This window comes from Tamandua tetradactyla, chromosome 4 (assembly GCF_023851605.1).
Source record: "Tamandua tetradactyla isolate mTamTet1 chromosome 4, mTamTet1.pri, whole genome shotgun sequence".
NCBI lineage: Eukaryota > Metazoa > Chordata > Mammalia > Pilosa > Myrmecophagidae > Tamandua > Tamandua tetradactyla.
Window position 1 is genome coordinate 61,534,350 of NC_135330.1, and position 21,593 is coordinate 61,555,942.

The following is a 21,593-nucleotide window of genomic DNA, read 5'->3' on the forward strand; positions in this document are numbered from 1 at the left end:
GTAGGTGTGGTTGAGTCCCAGGGCCACAAACTTGGGATAGGGCAGAAGATGCCCCAAGAAGTGGGGTTCTAGCCTTCTTATGGTGAGTGTCCTGGCTGCTGGCCTTTGGCTGCCTGGTTTTTCCCAGCCTGGCCCCCCAGGAACTTTGTGTCTCCTCTCCTTTGCCCTGCCCACCCTTTGTCCCTGAGCCACCCTTGGGCATACAACAAGCAGTTGAACCCAGTTTCCAGGCCCTTATAGAAAAGATGCAGATGAAAGAGGAGCATGGCTGCCTGTGCGCCTGCCCTCTAGTGGTCACTTTAGGAAGTTGCTCATATCAAGTCCTGCTGTCCATCACTCCCTCCACTCTGCCCCCACTGTTCCAACCCAAATCTCGACAGGGACCTCAGGACTCTCCCAGTCTGGCTCACGTTTACAGGCCTGCCAGCCCTACGTTCTTCCTGCTTTCCTAGTCCCACATCCTGAGACTGGGGCCAATCTTGCCATCTCCCAATCTCAAGATCCTTGTCCTACTGAGACAGACATCACATACCCTGTGTCCCCTTGGGATGGGAAAAGGTCCCTACCGGAGCTGGTGGTTGGTGCTCTGCAGCCCCACCCTCCTGCCCCACGGGGCAGGGTAGGGTCAGGCAGGTTGCAGAGGCCGGGAACAGAAGGCCCTGGAAGGCGGGGTGGCAGGGTGGGGGGCAGGCGGTGCTTGCTCTCTGCCCTCTTCCTCGTGTCTCCTGCTGAGTGATGAGCAGCAGAAGCCAGAAGCCAAGGGTCAGAGCCCATGGGGAATATGGACCTCTGCTCAGGAGTACTGTCTTCAGCATCTGCTGAGGGTCTAGAATGGGCCTGAGGGCTGGAGCCTCAGATGACACCCTGGAGTCCCCAAGGCCAGGTGCCACATGGGGAGGGCAGGGACGCTGGGTAGCAATGAAACGAGAAGGTGGGCACTCCAGACCCCCTCTTCACCCCTATGGCTACATGCCCACTACCCTCGAAGGGTTGGGGGAATATTTTCTCAAGGAAGGCAGTGGTGTGGTACCTGCTGGATAACTTAATGGGTACAGGTGGTAGCTGGGCCTTGGGGGCACAGGACAATGCCTGGAAGAAGAGGGGGATGCTGCCCCAGCCATTCCCTGGTCACCACTGCGATATGCCCACTCCAGCGCCAGGACATTGAGGCCCCAGGAGGCTGGAAATGAAGCTGACTTCACAGTGGTTATTTCTGACCCCCCAACTGCAGAAGTGGATCTGAGAGGAACAAGGACGGTAGGCACTGCTTTTTCATCCAGAGAAAGGCCCCCTAGAAGACCAAAGGTGGTCCCTGCCTGCCCAGATCATCCCCATCCCCCACCACCACCACAATCCTCCCAGGATCTGTACTGCTATCTGCTGGGTCACCATGACCTTTAAGAAGGCCCCTGCTGCGGGTGCCAGCTCTAGTTACCATGGCACCCTGGGACTTTTGCAGGCCAAAGTCAAACAGCCAGACTCCACCTGGCAGGCACCGCTGCTGTCACACTGCTGCCCCTTGGGGTGCTGGGCAAGTCCCAGGGCTTCCTGGAGGCAGTGGCAGCCACCAGGGCACCCCTTGTCACCCTTCCCGCTGGCCTTCTGAGAAAGTGACAGGTTGACTTCAGAAATCACACTTGCCTGTTTCCACCTGCGGTATCTAGGAGCCAGAAATGACCAAGTTCTGAGCACATTTGTTCAGGATTTCAGAGCTTCATCACCTGGCTAGGCCAGAATTCTCCTTACCCACAGACTAGTCTCCTAAGAGCACTCCACCTGGTTTAAGTTATTCTAGGAAGATGGTGAAAGGCAGAGAAGCTGTGAAACCACCAGGCCTGCCCAGGCCTATCCTGAGCTAGGAATCTCCGAGCTGGGTGCCTGAGGTGGCATGGCAGGAGGCCCCGGCTCCACCTCGGAGGCACGGGCTGCTGCCTGGACTTCGCATAGAGCAAAGCGCAAGGGGACCCCCAGTTCAGCTCCCCTGGTCTAGGGAGGCATCAGCCCCCACCGCAGGTGCACCAATCACCTCCAAATCCATACTGTTGTTCAGACACAGCAGTTCCGGAAATGGCCATTTTAATGCAGAAAACCATGATAATTTACAAATGAATCATTCTATGACCCAGAGCAGGAGGGCCCTAGAAGCTGTGAGGGCAGAAAGGAAGTGGAGGTCCTTGGCAGTAGGGCACAGGCTCAGCACCTTCATGATCCTGACCCCACCTGGGCTCTGGCATGCTGGCCCCTGGGCCCTGACTCCCACTCGTCATTCCCACGAGGGAAGATGGTGCATCAGCTTCAGGACAGAAGTTGGAGATGGAGAGAGAGACAGTTGGAAGTGAGGGCCTGCTGCTGTCGACAAAGCAGAGAGGCTGCCGGCTCCTGTTCCGGCTGCTCCACTCTTGGTTTCGACTCCTTCAGCCCAGCCACAGCGCTGCACAGAACTGGGCTCTGGAGGCCGAGAACCTCACTGCCCCCTTTCCTTCCTTCCCTCCCAGCAGGCTGGAGAGAGACAGACACAAGCACAGAGGCAGAAAGGGCACTGGAAGCGATGCATGTCTCCTTAGGCTGAGGTTTGGAGAGGGGCAGTTTGATGGGGTTTGGCTTGGAGAGAGGGGTCTCGAGTGAGGTGGCTCCGGGGGTGCCGACATGCCCAGTTCTAGACCAGCCTCCCTCCCCCCAAGTTATGTACATCCATCTGTCAGAGTCAGCATGATGCTGGATTGAAGCTCAGCACCTCCCACATGGGGCATACAGGGGGAGACGGGCTGGAGGCTCGGGGCACTGGAGGTAGAAAGGAGCTTTCCCACCTTCCCCTCCTCCCCAGCCAGGAAGGGTCAAGGACACATCTAAGGCAGCCCAGATCCCAGCACAGTCTGGGGCTGGGAAAGCTGTGGTTCCCAGGGATGGTGGTGGTCTGGTCTCTGGTGCTGGTGGCCCCTAGCTGTCTGCAGGCACTTCTCCCCAAGCCTGAGGAGGTGAACGGGACCCCCAGAGTCAGGTCCTATCAGCCCCTCCAAACAGAAGAATGAGGTCTACAGTGGCATTGACTGGGGGGCTGGTGGCAGGGATGAGGCCTTCTCCCTGGACACCCACCTATCCCCTCTCCCACCTTGTCCAAGGGTATGAGTCCTAGAGCAGAACTGAGCCCTGGAGAACAGGTCGACCAGGCATATGGGTAGGGGAAGGATGGGGGAAGCTGGTCACTTTGGCATTTCCAAGGCCGACACTTGAGGCTTCACCTTGAAGTACTGGTTGAATCGGATCACCGCGTACCTGCCAGAAGGAAGCTGGGTGTGAGAAAGGAGGGCAGGTGGTCCCAGCCAGGGATGTTCACATCCTGAGGAAAGCTTCTCCCCAGCTCTAAGCCCATCGGGCCGAGGGAGACCCGGACAAGTCTGGGAAATCAACTCCAGACTGGGCTGATTTAAGACAGATGGCAGCTTGAGAAAGTTTTCTAGAACTTTGGAAACTAGCAAGCCACCCGTTCCTAGTGTCCCTGCAAGAGCCAATCTATCTTTTAGACAGTCCTCAGAGACTTGGTTGTGAAAATTTTGGAGCCAGGATCGGTGGTTCCTTTCAGCTGAGGGTGGGTGAGGAGCGAGGTGAGGGACTAGGTCAGCAGGAGGAAGAAATGATTCTCAGCCCTTAGCACACGTGCACTTTGCATGATGAAACCTCAATCCCAAGTTGTCAATATTCAAGCATATCATCACTTGTCATCCCAAGTGTAACACTAGGAGTCACTGAAGCAGTAGCTGGGTCTAAAACCCCGTGCTGGGAGGCAACACAGTAACCACGAAACTACCTGACTGACCCCTCTGCTGTACAACGGCGGATGAACACGAATGGACTCAGCATTGTCTCTGGGCTGTGCTTTGGGGGGACTCAGCATTGTCCCCAAAACCTGCCCCCACGCCCCCACTGTCCCCTGCACTCACCTGAGGAAATCAAAGTCGATGGTGGAGTACTGGTTCTGGATGAGTGCCCAGAGGGCCCAGAAGAAATGGGATGCCTGGAGACAGACCAGAGAGGGTCAGCGTGGCCATCTCCCCAGGGGCCTTACACAGCTGGAGTGACAGTCACTCTGGGGGACACAGAGCTGGGCAACTGGCAGGGATCTGTTATGGGGGGGGGGGGGTCTCCCCAGCACAGGTTGGGGAATTTCTTGAGGCCAAGTTACTGGACAGCATTTTGGGTTTGCACCCCCACTGGAGGCAAGCAGAGCCAGTTCTGCCTAGGTCCCCAGGCGGGCATCTGCCTCCTGGGCGTGCTGGGGTAGGGGACTCAGCTGAAGTCTCCTGGGCGTGCTGGGGTAGGGGACTCAGCTGAAGTCTGTGTTTTTTTTTAAGGTGGAGAAGACTTTATTAATTCCCCAGTGATTAACCACCTTCCTGTAACTAGGTTTCTTTCAGTTAAAGGAGACAACACAAAAATCCTCAAACAAGCTGAAGTTATCAAATATGGTCCTACTGGAACCCCTAACCCTTTACTAGCTTTGCACCTTGTTCCTCCAGCCTAAGCAGATTCTATCACTGGCCTCCCCCACCACCCAGGGGGACCTCCTCAAATCTTCAAGGCCAAGGTGTCCAGGATGAGCTCAGGCCAGGTGGCCAGTGGAGCAGCTAGTACTCGTCACTAGAAAACAGGGGTGCAATGAGAGTGATGGGCACTGGAGGTCTTGGCCTCTAACTCCACCAAGTCCCCAGGTTTCTGGTCCGCTAGAAGACTCTGGAAACTGGCCACCTCCACCTGTTTCCCCACCCAGGGTTGGGGCTGGGGAACGGGTGTAAACCCAGGTCTGAGCATTGACTGAGCACTAAACTCTGCTTTCCCTGTAGCCAGAGGTGCCCAGAGGGCCCCAGATTGCCCCAGGCTCAAGAAGGCAGAGAAAATGTGGCTTCCCTTTGTCCCTGAACAAACAGCAGTGACACTATTACTTTCCCAGGCAAAGGTCTCCCACCCCTGCTGTTCTCCTACCCCACCCCACACCCCATCCCCAAATCCTACTCACTCAGGGGCTGGGTTATAAAGTGCCTCCCTCCTTTCTTCTCTTTTCACAACTTATAAGGGGCATAGTTCAATTAGCAAGTGTAATGGGCTATTAAAAAGTTAAGCAAGAGGCGGCATGAGTGGAACACTTGGATAGTACCTGATGTAGAATCAGTTTTGTGCCAACAAAGAAAATAGAATAGGCAATCCAAAGTCACAAACAAGGAAAGATTTTATTTAGCTCTATTATGTATTGTCTGTTATTCATTTCAGGGCAGCTGACTTGTCTTGCTTATGCATGGCTGACATTAATAAGACTAGTTAGGAATCCCCTGAGCACATACTAGTGGAGACCTGGCATGAACCATGTATCTTGGACAAGCAGCACTCAATAGGGAACTGATAGCACAGAAATCTGAGCAGAAGGGACCTGATGGGAAAGTCTTACAAAGTTCTGAGTTAATGGAGGTAGTTAACAAGGAAGATAAAAGCCTAGCATCCTCTATCTCCCCTGAAGGTGGAGGGGGAAAAAGAAAGAAAGAAGAGATGAGTTTAACTGGAGCATGAAAGACTGAGGTTAGACAGTAGAAAGAACTATTTGTCCAAACGAGAGAATTGCCAAAATAGGAAACTGGAAAAGGCAGCAGAGTCTTTCTTGGAAATACTCCTCCAGGAAGGAGAGAACCTAGGCTCGATGAGGTGAGGAAGACAGGAGAACGGGAACAGGGCAACTTAGAAATAAGGGACTGCCTAGAATGACTTCCGTGGTCTCGCCTCTAGCGTGGGGCTCAGGAGCAGCACGGTGCATGCCTCAGGACCTCATGCCTGACCTTGGACTCTGCCTCCTCCTCCACCTTAAGGCTGCAAGAGGGTAGGAGGCTAGCAGGTGGGTTGCCGGCCTCTCCTTCTGGCTCCTCCTTTCCCTGCCCCCACCCAGGGACCAGCACTCACCAGGGCAAACTTGTTGACTTGCACGTAGAGCTTCTCCACCTCCCCGGGGGTCACCGCCATCCCTTTCTGTGCCTGCAGGTAGTAGCGCAGCCACCGCAGCTGTGTCTCCCGGGCTGGGTACCGGCAGTAATCGACCTCATTCACACCTGAAGGGAGGGGCAGGACAGGCAGAAGGATGCTGTCTCCTTCTCCCCTCAAAACCCCCATCGTCTTTGCCCTGCATCCTCCAGCAGGGCCGTGCCCACGGAGGCAGCCCTGGGAATGCAGCTGCTTTGACCACCAAACCCATCTGATCTCTGGGGGCCTGCCCCCATCCCAGCTGGGAGGCACTGCTTCTGGTGAGGCTGAGGAAAGCACAGTGAGAGGCAGACTAGTGGAGGGGAAAGGCACTGTCCTGGAAATGATGGGAGCCTCCCAAGGTAGGGGATGGGCAGTCTCAGCCAGCACCTTAGAACCCCCTTTGTCCTTTACAAAGCTGGGCATGCAGGGGGCATTCAGTTACAGTCAGGGGTCCTAGCTTAGGTCTGATGCCAACCCTTGGTTAGCCTTTCCTCTCACTGGCCTAAATGCTTTCATTTAGGAATTAGACTGGGATGGATCTGAAACATTGCTTCTTAGCTTGTTGAGATGGCTACTTAAAACATCACCTGGACAGCTTGGTAAAAATAGATTCTCAGGAACCCCCACCTCCATCCACTTCACCAGATGACACTCATATGCAGCCAGGCTTGGGGTCCCTGGACTAAATGGCTCTGATTCCTTCTAGCCCCAACATTCTAGGAGTCTTAAAGCTGCCAGCTTGGTGCGTACTAGTTGTATCCTGGGTCTGGGGGCAGAGGCCCTGGCTTCAGGAGGAGCAAAGAGCTGGTCCAGAAAGAAGCAGTTTGTTTAGGACAGGCCCAGGACTGGGTCGTCTCTTCCCTCTTTTTCCCTCCTTGTCTTTCTCAAGTTTCTCCTGTATCCCTGGAGGAACACACTTAGTTTCCTGGGGCTTCAAGATGGAAAAAAATCCCCCTGTGCAGTTGAAGAAACTAAGGCTCAGAGAGAAGAAAGGAATTGCTCAAAGTCATATGGCCAGTTAGAGGCAGGAGCAGGGTTGGAACTCTCATCTCCCACCTCCAAGGCCAGTGTCTTCCCTGCTTCAGAGAACCCCAGAGATCCCTCTCCTCAGCTCCTATTCTCTCTTGCCCTCCTCCTTCTCCCATGCTGAGCTCTTCCTTCTCCGTCCGTGGCTTGGGAGCAGGATGCAATCTGCCCCTTTGGAAAAATTCCAGCTGGACTTTGCTCTGTACAGTGGGTGAGAAGGACTTAAAATGCTTAAGAATGATCCCTTCTGGGAGGAGAATGCCCAATTGCTCTACCAGTGCCAGCCTCTGCTTCATAACCCAAAGCTTAGCTGCTCTGCCCAGCTGAGACCTGGTTGTCCCCTGGGGTTGCCAGGTGCAGCTGGTGGCTGCCGCCGGGAGTCACACCTTCAGGAACAATCATTGCTTAACAGGGTTGTCTGGGATCCCAGGAGGGAAACAAATGGCCTGGCTCAGGCTGGAGAGTGGTTGAGGCTGGGCTAGGGGCAACCCTCCAACTGGCCTGGGCCGAGCTCACTATCCTAAGCCACAGTGGCTGGCCTTGCCATGCTGAGGACCTAACACTACCAGACTGGGAACATTCCTGCAGCTCCAGTGGCCAGCTACAATCGTGAGTTGCCTCCTTGGTCCCATCTAATTGTTTTCAACAATGAAGAAACCTGTAATCTGGAGAATCCTGCTCTGCTCCTTTTACACAAGCAATTCCTTTGTACATACCAGGCCTTTACAGAACAATTGTGACCCCTAGAAAACATTCCCCTCATCCAACCACTTCCATTCTTCTCCATTTCTCCCAACTGCAGGAGAGCTTCCCTACCGAATAATAGCAGCATATACTTATATGATGCTTAGCGCATGCATCATACCATTCTAAGTGCATTGGTATATGTATATGAATGTATATGTTTATGTATTTGTACGTGTGTATATATATATACAACTCATATTAGCACTATGAAAGTAGTTAGTATTATCATCTCCATATTACAGAGACACAGAGAGGGCAAGAAACCTGACAAAGGGTCACAGCTACTAAGCAGCAAAGGCAGGATTTCAACTGTGGAGTCCCTTATCAGGCCATCAGGCAAATAACTACTTTGAGTTTGTTCTGCTCCTTATCTCCATGAATGGCCCTTATGTTTGACTGTTCAGGTTGTGCTCAGTATGAAGGAGTGTGGACCAGGGGATGAGTAGCAGCTGAAGCTGTCCTGGGCTGTGCTGGCCGGGCTGCTGGGGGCTGGGTCTGCTCAGAGGAAAGGGTTTTCTTCCTATTCACCTGCCAAGCCAAGTCCCCTCAGAGATCCTAGAGAGGCTACATTTTCCAAATTTATACTCAATTGCCAGTTGGGTTAACAGAGGTCTGGTCTGTGTATGTGAAGTTGTCTAGAGGTGTGCTGTGTCTTCCCCTCTCCAGCTGCGATATCCCTGAGGACAGGGGCTGTTGACCCTCCACTCACCAATTATAACACCCTTCTCATGCTCCCCCTGGATCTGGTCAAACAAGAAATGTCCCTCTCACCTGCAAACTCATTGAAATGGTTGCCAATGTCAAAAGCTTGGTAGTTGTAGCCAGCATATTCATAGTCAATGAACCGCACGTGACCTACGGGGTAGAGGAGGAGCAGTGAGGGTTGTTCTCAAGACCTCTGGAGTAGGGCCTGGCCAAGCTTCCCCAGACTTCTGGAATGAACCCACTGACTCTCACTGGCCTCTCCAGCTTTCTGGCCTAACCTGACCTCCTCTGTAACAATCTTCTAAGCTGCATCTTTCCATCTGTCTATCTGTCCACCTGTCCTTCCTCCAGCGTGAGGTATCTGCAGGTATCACACAGCTAGATCCTCAGGCTCTAAAGATATCTGTCCTCAGTACGGCAGAGGGTCTGAAATAAAGCTAAGAATTCCCTGTAGGGGAAGCCCTCGTCAGGAACACAGGGAGGTTCTGTCCATGAGGGCCTTAGGAAGGCCTCCTCTCTGGAAGCCCAGTGCATGTGGAAGATGAAGGGCTTGGGTGCTCTAACATTGTGGACTTCCACAAACCATGACTTTGAGTTCTTTCTAGGCATAGCTCTTTTTTAAGTAGGAATTTGTTTTCTTTCCTCCCTTTCTCTCCTTTGAGATACAAATTAACTTAAGACCTCCTTTTGCAGGGTCCTGGAGCCAGCTGACCAAGAGGCCCAAGCCCTGCTGCTGCCCAGCCAGGGCCACAAAACCCATACCTTTGGTGCTGTCATAGATGATGTTCTTGCAGAGCAGGTCATTGTGGCAAAACACCACGGGGGAGTCCAACTGGGACAGGTGCTCCTTCAGCCAAGCCAGCTCCCGCTCCAACACCTCTACCTTGGGGACATCTGCAGAAAAGCTGGACAATGGCAAGAAGGATGGCTGGGGGAGGAAGGGCAGGCAGCAGACAAGCAGGTTCTTGGCCTCAAGAGCCCTGGGCTCTCGCCTCATCCCTACCTCTCAGTGCACAGGGATTGTGGACAAATGACCAACCTCTCAGACCCTCACTTTCATCTTTAAGGTGGCACTAAGGCTTCTGACTTCCTATGGCAACCATAAGAAGCTGATTAAAACACAGGCATTCTGAGAAGTATAAAAGTCAAAGACTGAAAGGCATCCCTACTACTATGTGAAAGGATGAAGAGGTAAGGACAGAGGCATGGGGAAAGGACCCAGGATGGGGGATAGGGGGAATGAGCATCCAAACCCAATCATTCCAGGCTAAGAAAAAACAAGGCACCATGACCACTGGGGAAAGATGTGAAACAGACCTGTCTTAGGTTATCTTAGAATGCGAAGAAAAATTCCTAGGAAAAGGTACAGCTCTCTAAAACAAGACTCTCTCTTCAGAGTTCCTTCAGTGAAGGAGTAACAGAATCCTGGGAAAAGGGCTGGTACAACGGAGCTCTTTTCAGGAGGCAGAGGTATGTCCTGGCGTGTCAAAGGTGGAAAGGACCTGAGAAGTCACCTGGTCTAACCTCTCCTCTCACAAACAGGCCACTCAGGCCCACATAGAAAGTAAACAAATTGCTTCTTGAGCTCACCCCTACAAGGAATATCGGGGCGTTTAAATATAAGAGCACTTGCTCTTCAGGTCCACAAAAACCCATTCTTCCTACCTGGAATTATGGTGTAGGTGTCTCTGTCCCAGACTCCTGCCCCAACCGTGCTAGGGTAACTTGAGGGCAGGAACAAAGATGCCCTCCTTCACCCCACCCCCATCCCACAGCACACAGAAGGCATTTTGGCTGAAAGAAATATTTGTTGAGGAATGAATGAATCAGCCAATCAATGGAATTACCAAAGGCCACATGGATGTTTAGTGAGGGCATGCTGTGCTCAGATGCTCTGAACTTTGGTCCCCAAGTCTGTGTACACAGACAAAGCCAAATAGCACGGCCTTTAAAATCCCACAACCACCAATGGGTGGAGAGGAGGAGACCTGGGTTCTATCTCTACTCATGTGCTTCCTGTCTGCATCTCTTTGTCCAGGGCAGGGAGAACACATGTCCAGAGAAAGGCATGTCCCCTCTCTGACCTTCCACAGGACAAACCAGCTACCTAAATGCCCCAGCCCAGAGGTGGGACTGAGTGACTGAGGTGTCCCCAAGTGACCACCTAGGAAAGAACAGTGGGAGGCTCCTTCCTGGGCACTGAATCCATGTTCCAAAGTCACAGGCTCACAGATAAGAGCTCAAGAAGCACTTCGATCATCCAGTCCAACCCCATGGGGAAACTGAGGCTCAGGGAAAGGGGAGAGGCTTCCTCCCAGACTCCAGATGTCTCTCACCCAGCTGGACGCTCCACTTCCTCATCCAAGGAAAGCAGCCCTCGGCCTGCCCCGGGAACCTCCTGCTGTAAAGGTGGCAAACCCTCCTGAAAGCCTTGTGTACCTCAAAGCTCTGCAAAGGCCTGAGTCCAGGGAGTCGGGGGGGGGGGGGGTTAACCTGGGGGCACTCTCAGTGGGGAGGCCTTCCCTCACTCTCACTCATTTATTGTGTTGAAAGGTCAATCTTGGTGCTTTTTAAGAACTTACACTTTTTTTTTAAGATTTTTTTTTTTATCCCTTGGACTGAGACCATCAAAAAGATAAGAATTAGAGGCTTCCTTCAGTGTGCCCAGGTCCCAGCCTGGAAAACATGCCTTTGACATCTAAGATGCCAGCTGCCCAGTCCCTGACCTCCATCTGACCCCACACTATGCCACCCCAAGGCCGTACAGATGGTTAGTGTGGGAACCACCTAAGCCTTTGGCCTCCCTGCGCAGCCTCACTCAGCGGCCCTGCCTGCCTCCCCTGAGTGCTGCAAACATCGCCAGCCTTGCTCCCTTCAGTCCTGACCCCACCAGACTCTTCCAAGGCTGTGAGGGTGGCAGAAAAGAAATCCCCACCCTTTCACAGGAACAGTCACACTGCAGGTGCAACTGTTTTTCCTTCTTCTCTGTCCCCCCTAGAAGGCAGGACAGGCTTGAAGGGGCTGGGGAACCTACCCAGGTGGTTTCAGAGTTTCCCAGATGAAGGGACTGCTACCTGGCATGTCTCCCACTCAGCTCTCAGGGTCCCCTCCAGATCTGGGCAGGGCAAAACTACTTTCTCCTCACAGTGGACTTTCTGAGCATTCCACCTATTAGCTCATCACCTTTGCCCTCCCGCCAAACAAACAAGCCTTATCCCCTCTTGGTGCCCCCGATCAGTCACCAGCCTCTCATTCTCCCAGCCACTCTGGACATTTCCATGCCACCCCCCCACATCCAACCAAACCCCAAGGCCACCAAACCTATTTCCCAAGGTTTCTCTGGCCCATTCCCCTGGTCACAGTTCCTGCTGATGAAGATGCCCTAAGGCAATGAAAAAATGGGGGCTCTTGACCCCCCGTCTGAGAATCGCCCGGGGAGCTTGTCCAAATGCAGATTCTTGTGGTCTAATGCAAGACCTCCCACTCAATCTCCAGGGTCAGGCCTGGGAATCTGCACTTAGCAAGTACCCCACAGGGATCTTATGCTCAAAGTTTGGAAATGTTAGTTCTAATTCTTGCCCATTCAAGTATAACACCCCCCAGTTGATCTCCCTACCAGTTGATCTCCCTACCTCAAATCTTTTCTCTCACCAATCTGTCCTTCACCCTAAACCACAGGCCTGATCAGGTTACTCACTGACTCAACACCTTCATCCAGTGTCCAGTGCCTGCTAAGCTAAATCTTGGCTCCTTAACCAGGCATTTAAGGTTTTGGAATCTGGCTCCAACTCACTTCTGGGGTCTCACTCCCATGACGTTTCCTGGCCCTCAGAAAGATCAGCCCCAGACAACCTCATCTACTCATTATCCCTGAGCAGGCCTTGCTCCAGCTGTACCTTCCTCCTAGAGCAGTCTTCCTTCTCATCTCTGCCATGCCACCTCCACCAAGAAGAAATTCCCTAGTTCTCCCACCCCCAGCATAAATTACCCACCATGCTTTACTTCGCAGTTATGCGTGGACATGTCCTGAGCTTTTTGAAGATAGGGCCAATGTCATGTTCATGATTTTTATTGTTTTAAATCTCAATCAGTCAATCTTTGTAAAATGAAGGGATTAATAAATCAGGATTATAAACAAAGGACTGGAATTTGAGGTGATTTATCTAATCTAAGTGATTGCTCATCATTGTCCTGCTTTTGGATGGGTTAGAGTTGAAGTGAACGACTTATTTGCCCAAGGTCAAAGGAGTGACAGGAGAAAAAGAAGTTGGTCTGCTCTTCTCCAGGGACCACTCCCTATCCTACCCACAAGATTATCCCCTAAGGTTTCACAGTGACAGCACAGTCAAAGGAAGCTACCATATCAAGATTATGTCTGATGGCAGTGTTCACCATTAGCAGTGGATGGAGGTGGCCTAAGGGTACAATAATGAAGGAATGGGAGGGTTAACTATGGTGTATACATGCAAAGGACTACTGAGCAGCCGTAAGAAGTGAGGCATGCAACTAGGTGCATGAACCTTGAGGACAGTATGTTGAATGAAATGTCAGAGACAAAAAGACAAGTATTATCATGCCTCACTCATATGGACTAACTATAATACACAAACTAGGGAACTGAAGTCGAGAGCATGGGTTATCAGGTTGAGGCCTATTATAAAGGGTCCTAGATTGTAAGCTGTTACAGCAGTCACATATATTCAAGAGTTGTAACCGTTATCTCTAAATTCTGAGATGCTGAGCTATTTGTATAAAACCTGGTCATTCTCTGAAACTTTGGGTGACAGCTGAAACTCAGAATTCGAGCACTGAGGTTATAAAAGCCAGCAATACCCCATTCAGCAACTGTTAAAAAAGCTAAGAAAGTGATCAGACTTTGACTAGAGGTATGAATGAAGATGATCTGGTCAGGGCTAAGGTAAATCAGAATACAGGGTAAAGGATGATATTGTCCATATTTTCAAACTTCAATTCCTGTGTGAGACAAAAGGGAGAGTTTTTTATTTGGTGCAAAATTTATATTTTGGGTAGCATATTCTCTAATTTAACTTGTATAGTCAGCTTACTTGAACACTGTAATTACATGGAATCTTGAATAGCGAGTGAGAGCTTGTTGGTTTATACAGGTTAGTGTGATGCCCCAATATATTCCAGAGTAATCTGGGCAGAGATTTAAAAAGTATTTGCCAAGTCCCCTTGGGGGACTGGAGAGAAAAGAGGAAATATTCAACTTCCCTATCTGGGGAATTCCTATTATTCTCTCAAGCAGTGGGGACAACCAATTCAATAGGCTGAACACTCCAATCTTGGGGCTCACCCAAATGAAGCTTATTCCTGCAAAGGAGAAGCTAAGCCTATTTATAATTTTGTCTAAGAGTCACTCCCAGAGAACCTCTTTTGTTGCTCAGATGTGGGCTCTCTCTCTATGCCAACTCAGCGGGTGAACTCATTGCCCTTCCCTTTACATGGGACATGACTCCCAGGGATATAAATCTCCCTGGCAACACAGGCCCTGACTCCTGGAGATGAGCTGGGACCCAGCATCATGGGATTGAGAAAGCCTTCTTCACCAGAAGGGAGAAGAAAGAAATGAAATAAAATAAAGTCTCCATGGCTGAGAGATTTCAAACAGGGTCAAGAGGTTATCCTGGAGGTTATTCTTATACATTATTACATAGATATCCTTTATTAGTTTATAATAACTAATTATTGGAGTATGATGGAGGGGTCGGAGGGAAGTACCTGAAGCTGCTGAACTGTATTTCAGTAGTATTGATTCTTGAAGATGATTGTATAACTATATGGTCCTTACGATGTTGCTGTGTGACTGTGAAAACTTTGTGTCTGATGCCCCAGGGTATGGACAGATTAGTTTAAAAAATTAAGGATAGAAACAAATAAATAATAGGAGGGTATGAAAGATAAAAAATTGGGTAAATTGAAATACTAGCGGTATAAGAGAGAGGACAGGGAGTATGGAATGTACGAATTTTTTCTTCTTTTTCTTTTCCTGCAGTGATGCAAATGTTCTAAAAATGATCATGGTGATGATGAGTACACAACTGTGTGATGATATTGTGAGCCACTGATTGTACACTATGGTTGGACTGTATGTGTGTGAAGATTACTCAATTAAAAAAAAAAATCATGCCTGAGCATCAGGCGGCCTGAACTCTAGTCTTTGGACTGCCACTGCTCAGCAACGACGTGCGGCAAGTGCCATCCCCTCTCTGGGCTTAATGTTTTCCGTCCGCCCAGTGATGGGGGTGGACTGCCCTACTGGCTCGGGCACTAGAGGACACTGTTCTCAATGTGCAGCTCTAGTCCGGAGAGCGAAGGCAGTCCTTGTCCCAGAAACACTCTGACATGGAAGTTCTGAACATGATCAAAGAGAGGGCATGCTTGGGCCATCCCGGACAAACAGTCCCAAAGGAACGCTTGATAATCATTAAGTGGGAGGAACCAGATAAAGTTGTATGTGTGTGTGGGCACGCATGCCCATGCGCGTGATAGAGATACACAATTGGGATAGAGTTAATTATTGTCAATTGAGGACAACCCTGCTCCCAGGCCTCTTCTGTACTCTACGCCCATAAACTTTTGGAACAGGGAGGAAATCTATGGATCAGAGACTCACTACTGCCTTTTATTTTGTAGGGGAAAAGGGGTATCCTCACTCTTTTCTCCAAGTTTCCATCCTGAAAGGCATGTTGGGGATCCAGGTATCTCAAGGCCAGCTGGACTCTCAGAGTGCCGCCCAGAGAACCTAAAGAAAGGTTGAGGGAACCCCATCTCATCTGTTAGGATAGGTGGAGTACCTCCTTCTCTGGAAAAAGTGATGGAAATGGTGAGTTGTCAATCTGCACAGGAACAGGGCCCCCAGAGGCACGTCAGCATAAAAGGCGTCTAGGCAAGTAGCAGGAACCTTGATGTCCCAAGGGCTTATCGGCTGACGAGTTCTCTGACTTTGAGAACGAGGGGGTGGGGATGGGCTGAGTTCAAAGGACCCTGCCCTTGCCCTGGCCTGGGAAACAGAAGCCTTGCCTCTGACTAGCCCTGAGACACTGGGCAAAGCTTAGCCTCTGAGTCTCCATATCCCTTTAAATAAAATGAGGAGGTGTCCCCATCCCTCATTCCTGCCGCAGTCAGAAGGCCCAAGGACAAATGAGCACGCTGGCATGAAACTACTGCTCTCCATTCCTGGGATTTAGTCAATCAATCCAACTTTGCCTAGAGATATAGGCTTGACAATCACATCAGAAAGGTCTGTTGGAAGAAATTCTCAGCCCCCGCCCCAGATCCTGAGCCCTTAAGCCTCCTGCGTGGTGAGCTGGAGCCAAAAGAATGGTCAGTGGGTGTGGGTGGGGGGTAGGATTTTACTAAGGCAGGAAAGACAGAGGCAGCCTTGGACTCTCCCAGATCTTTGTACCTGGGGTTGATCTCATTCTTCACAAGGGTGAAATAATTGTGCATCTTGTGCCAGAGTGTGGGCTTGGGCAGGCTGCCATTAGCATGGATGGTGTGTATCTTCGCCATCTCTAAGGCGATCAACCTACAGCAGAAAGAGGAAGAGGAAAGTATCAGTGCTCAGCCCTCTCAGCTCAGCCTCTCCCGGCCAAAAGGACCCTAACAGGTCCACCAAGGGACCTGTCAGAGGGCCACATGTGGGGCTACTGTTAGTCTCTTTGGAGCCCCAGGCCCTGCAGAAGGAAGGTCTCAGCCAAAGGCATAAATATGAAATAAGACCTTTAGCCCAACAGCTCCCTTTCGAGGACCATGGTTGAAATGGCTTCAGGGAGCAGCAGGGCAAAGCAGTGGGCTGTTGGCCACAGGTCAGTGACACTGCCCCACCCCAAGGTCCTGTAGCCACTGCAACCCCTGGGAACAGAGGGAGGCACCTGGGGACGAGGGCAGTTCCCCCTCCCTCTCTGGACTCTCCTTCCTCTCCTGGAGAGCTGAACGTAAGGCCCCTCCCGGTAAGGGATGAGGGGTTGGTGATCCAGGCAGAGAAGAAATGCCTGCCTCTTATCAGGCTGGCCAAGGTGGGGAGGGAGACAGGCTGGCTCAGGGCAGCCCCTTCCTCGGCCACTGGGAGTTGATGCTGGTGGCTGGCTGCCAAGGACGCAAAACAAACCAGCGTTCTATTTTCAAGTTCTTGGGTGGACATTATCCAAGGTCCTGGGAGAGAAGGAGGGGGCGGTAGGGAGAGGAAGCAAGGCTGGGGAAGGTTGCTGGGAGAGGGTGGGGGAGGATGGAAGGGAGGGAGGGCCTTGATAAGGACCCCATCATCTGACACCCATGTCCCAGCTGGGCTCTCCACATCCTCTGCCAGCCCTCCCTTCTTGAGCCCCACCCCCTACCAGTCTGTAAAGCCTCCAACATTCAAGCTTCCTTAGGCCTCTGCCTGTTGCTCCAATAATAATCGCTGGGAAAGACAACAAAGGCACTGGCTGTTTGAAACCTTGTTACTGAACTGTTCCAGTGACAACAGGCCCTGGGAAGGGGCAGGCCATACCCCATCAGGATAAGAGGGCAATTTGGGGGCTCCTCCAGAAGACACCTCCCACCACCAAGCCTCCCACCCCTTACAGAGAGAGCAGCGACCAAGCGGGTGAGAGATGAAGGCTATGCTGTCAGAGGCCCGAGGCCTGGGGCAGGAGGGGACTGGCCAGGGCTTGAGCAGGGCAGAGAAGCAGATCTGAGACCCAGGCCTCCCCTTCCTAAAGGAGGATTCCTAATAGCATGAACAGTGTTTCCTTGAATATCAATAGGGTTGTTGTCTGGAATAGCAATGAAAATAACTTCAACACTCAGCATTTTTATGCTGCAAAGCCTCAGCTGGAAGAGGCTGAGGGGTGGGGTTCAGGGGAACATGGGGAGGGGGACTCCCTGAGGCCTCCTCCTCCCTGCCTTTACTTCGGAGACCCACCTTCACCCCAGAGAGGTAACTGTCTATCCTGGGAAAATCAGCAAGGAAGGGCCTACCTCCTACATCTATCCCAATTTCTGGCCCTCCCCCAAACGCAAAGTTTTTCTTATTATCCACCCGAAATCCATCTTCAATCTTCCTGACAATGGTAAATGTTTCCACAAGAGAATGAGTGACAGCATCAGACACACAGAGGTGGAGGGAGACTGGGAGTGGTGAGGACCTGCCAATATCAGAGCTTATTTGCACAAGTGTGAGGGAGAAGCTAGGACAGGGCTCCCCTATCCTTCTCTGACCTCACATCTCCAAGCTGGGTGCACTAGGAACTGCTCAAATGGGACCTGAGAAGACATTTGCACAGGTTTGTATAACCTCCCTCCTCCAGACACACATACTCACAGCTGTTTAATCAACATGAACATCCTGGGGCCCTACCAGCCCTAGCAGCAGCGCTCAGGAGCAAGGAAAACAGAAGGGACAGGCTTTGCAAATAAGGCCAAGAACTTGGAGTTAACTCGATGGCAGGTGAGGGAGCAAAGAAGCTTCTTGGATTATTATTTTCCCTGAGTATGCAGAGGTCAGGAGGACAGACCCCAGCAGTCCTGCACTGTGCCATCCCTGCTGTCAGGTGTAAGCCTCAGCCTGCCTAGCCAGTCTGAGCTCCCTCCACATGGGAGTGCAGCACTGTGGGGAGAAAGGAGGATACTGCCCAACATCCCTACCCTCCATCAGAGTACAGAGTGGTTGAGGGACTCTTCTTTCGTCTTCCACCTTCAAGGCCCCACAGCAGCATCTGCAGGGCTTGAAGGTTAAGTCCAGTTCCTGGGCCCTACACATCTAGGCATTTAGTGGGAGGAGCTCCCCAGGGGTTGGGTTCCTACGAGCCTCTGGAAGGAAGACTCAGCAGCTTCCCAAACCTGGCCTCCCACCTTGTCAGGGAGATTGGGGTGGTGTCTCCATGCACTGGTAGACCCATGTCCCCCCTAGGTTGGGCCCATCTCCTTGCACACCTGAGCTCTTAGCAGAAGGATGGAAGAAGCAAGGAGCCCGGTGGTCTGGTCTCAGATTTCATCTTCAAGGCTCCAAGAAGTTTCCAAGTCATATGTGGGATGGATAGAGAGCTGAGGTGTGATGCCAGGAAGCAAATCCTTGCTGCTAATCCCTAGGGAACCAGGTCCTTTGGTCCCATGTTCACCAAAATTCTTACTTTCCTCCCCCAGAACTCACCCTTCTAGCAGAACCTAGTGGAAATCTACAGAAAGCTCTAGTCTCTCTCTGCAAAGCAATGCACATAAACACACAAACTTTTCATGCAATTTCAGGGACTTTACAAATCTTATGACTCCCCTCCACAGAGCATACTCTACACCAAGGAAGCTGGTCAGGGATCTCAAAACCCAAGGAGTAGTGAAGAATATCCTGGGAATGAATCCTCCTCACCTGAAGAGCTGGGGCTCACGGATGTGCTCGGGCCCCAGGGCCATGCCTGGCACATACTCGTAGCAAAGACCATTCTGGAACGTGCAGTAGAGTTTGGGGGCACAGCCATGTGCTCGCAGCAGCTGGAAGTTCCTGACTTCATTCTCCCGGTCCACCAGCAGCTCTGTCCGCTCCCCGTACACCCGGACCAACACACAGTCCTGCATGTCCTCCTCCACGTAGCAGGCCACCAGCTTGTTGGTGATGCCATCAGTGAAGCGCTAGTACGGGGAGAGGGCAACCCATAGGTGGTGGACAGGGCTCTCTGGTCTGTCCCCATGGTTCCCCAGCTCTAGCTCCAGGAGGGGATATTCAGTTAATGCCCCTCAACTTAATAAAGAACTCAGCACTGTCCCTAATGCTCTACCATGTCCCCAATGCCTGGAGGAGACTAGAGTTCAAGGCAAAAATGGTGGTTTGGATTCAGCCCAGACATACTCACTTCCCCTGGGTCTGCCCCTAGTGGATGGAACTTGGCAGTGGAGGAATTTCCACACTACTTGGCGGGTAGATGCCCCCTTCCCCTCCTTCACCCCCATCCCAGCTCTGAAAGAAACCCCCGTGGACTAGAGTATGGCAGAGGAGGGCAGGGAGTTGCCTGGAATAAGTACATCCTGACCCAGCTGCCTCTCATCACCTGCAGACAGAGGGTTCTTTGCTGTACCTCTTGCCCCATCCAGCGGCAGAAGAACATGTAGGGTACCCGAGTTGGCACCCACCCTGGAGGGTTTTGGTGGTCAGAAGTCCTTAGGGCCTCTCAGAGTTCCATACCAGAGCAGAAAGAAGGCACTGGGCGGGGAGGGGAGGCTCTCTGGACAGGGTGATAAGCAAGAAGAAACCATGGAATTTATGGAGCACAGTGTGACAGAGCTGAAAAGGGCTTCGGAGGACATCTGAACCAATTCTAGGTGGGGAAACTGAGGCTCAAAGAGAGGAGGGACCAGCAAATGGCATGTTAGGTCAGCGCTGGAATTAACCTCTGGCCTGCTTGATTGATGCTTTGACAGTCATACTACCAAATTGGGCTTTTATTTTGTCAGTGCTCCCCATCCCACCCCACCCCACCCCCACCAAGCAGGGGGCTGTCAGTCTCCATATCTGGTCCTGCACCTCCCCAGAATCTTGTCCTTCTCCACCTGGAAGGCCCGTCAGCATGGAGCACCTACCACTCTCTAGCACAAGTTGCAAGCTCCAGCTGCATTTACGTGTTCCCCTTACCCTCCTCCTTCCCCCAACATTCTCTCCCCTCCCGGGACACCTTTCTCCAAAAGCAGCCCCCAGAGGAGATGGGGATGGGTGGGCAGGTGAAGGCTTTTTTTTCAGAGATTGCAGGTCAGCTAGGGAGACAGCCTGTGGCTCCTTAGTGGGAGGCTCTGCCCACACCTGTGTCCCTGAGAATGAGCCCAGCTGGGGGTGGGGAAGGAGGCCTGCGTGGGGGCTGCTGAGCCTGAGCCTGCAGCGAAGAGGGTGAGGGTTTCTACCCAGCGCAGGAGCTCGGTGCTCCCCGGGATTCCACCGAATGGGGTGGCTTGTGGGCCAAGTTGGGGCAGCCCAGGGCCTGGAGGCTTCGATACCATCATGGGGTGAAGGGGAGCAATGTTTGTGTGAGAGAGAGAGAATGTGTATGTGTGTGTGCGCGCGCGCGCGCGCGTGCGTGTGCGTGTGCGTGTGTGTGTGGGGGGGTGAGTGTGTGTGTGTGGTGCGGGGTGGGAGGGGGGATAGGGGGCGGGGGTGCTACCCCAAAAGTTACTGCCTCCTCAGGTTTCAGAGCTGGCTGGGAACGCGCTTCTGGGCAGCGAGGGGCACCAGCACGCAGCGACAGGGGGTGGGGCCCGCGAGCGCGGCGTGCTGACAGTGGGCAGGTGGACCTCCAGCGTGTCCGAGGGAGCCCCAAGAGAAGGGGTGTGTACGGAGGGGTGAAGGAGGTGTGAGCCTAGCTTTGCTTAGGGACCAAACAGACGGAGAAATAAATACATACATAGACCCTTCCAAGCCTCTCCTGCGCAGGAGCCGTGCACCCTCGGGACACACGCCCGGAAGGATGCACGGACAAACGTCCACCTTACCCCCGTTCCAGCCCCGGCCGGGCCCCATCCCCGGCTCCGCGCCCGCTCTGCTACCTTGGTCCGAACTTGCTCGGGCTTCCAATGCGGCCGCAGCTCCTGGATGAGGCGCAGGGCGCCGGGGAGAATGTCGTCTTGGTCTACTGATATGCCGAAGCAGGGGACGGCGGCGGCCCTCGGGGGGCCCGGCGGCTCCCGGCAGCTCGCACTGGCCGCCCCCTTCTCCTCCATGCCCCATGAGCACTGCGGGCAAGACGTCTGCCTCCTCAGGTAAAAGGGCGAGCACGGCAGAGGAGCAGAAGGGGGAACAGCCATTCCCAGCAGCCCCACCCCCTCGGAGCCGCGGCGCGAACGCTAGCCCCTGCGGGGGGGGCCCGGCGAGGGAGTGGGAGTGGTAGAGGAGGGGCCAGGGGAAGTCCATGACTCAGGAGCGAGCTGCCCGCTTCAATCGCCAGCTCGCGGCCCCGCGCCCGAAGCCGACCCGGGAACGCCCCGGCCGGCCGGGATTGTGACATCACCGCGGTGGGGCGGGGGGCGGAGGCCGCGGGCACGCCCCCTTCCCACCCCCGCCCCTGTCCGCGGGCCGCGGGGGAGCGCCAGCTGCGAAGGCCAGCAGCAGCAGTCGCCGCTACCTGGAGCGCCGG

At 52.8% G+C, this 21,593-nt stretch overlaps 1 protein-coding gene across 4 annotated transcripts; it reads right to left on the reverse strand.

Annotated features, from left to right (window-relative positions):
• Positions 1 to 2,059: 2,059 nt before the first annotated feature.
• On the reverse strand, positions 2,060 to 21,437 carry ETNK2 (ethanolamine kinase 2). Of its 4 annotated transcripts, XM_077157491.1 has the most exons (9): positions 21,007 to 21,120; positions 19,551 to 19,697; positions 18,848 to 19,107; positions 15,908 to 16,030; positions 9,241 to 9,383; positions 8,545 to 8,628; positions 5,941 to 6,086; positions 3,939 to 4,012; positions 2,060 to 3,273 (listed from the first exon to the last, which is right to left on the reverse strand). In XM_077157491.1, exons 2-9 carry the CDS (start codon positions 19,578 to 19,580, stop codon positions 3,201 to 3,203), a joined length of 933 nt encoding a protein of 310 aa, XP_077013606.1. In that variant the 5' UTR covers positions 19,581 to 19,697; positions 21,007 to 21,120; the 3' UTR covers positions 2,060 to 3,200. The 4 variants fall into 4 exon arrangements, with proteins under 4 accessions (XP_077013606.1, XP_077013605.1, XP_077013608.1 ...); XM_077157490.1 differs by lacking the exon at positions 19,551 to 19,697 and having other exon boundaries at positions 21,007 to 21,437; XM_077157493.1 differs by lacking the exons at positions 18,848 to 19,107; positions 19,551 to 19,697; positions 21,007 to 21,120 and adding an exon at positions 18,418 to 18,548.
• Between the last annotated feature and the right edge of the window lie 156 nt (positions 21,438 to 21,593).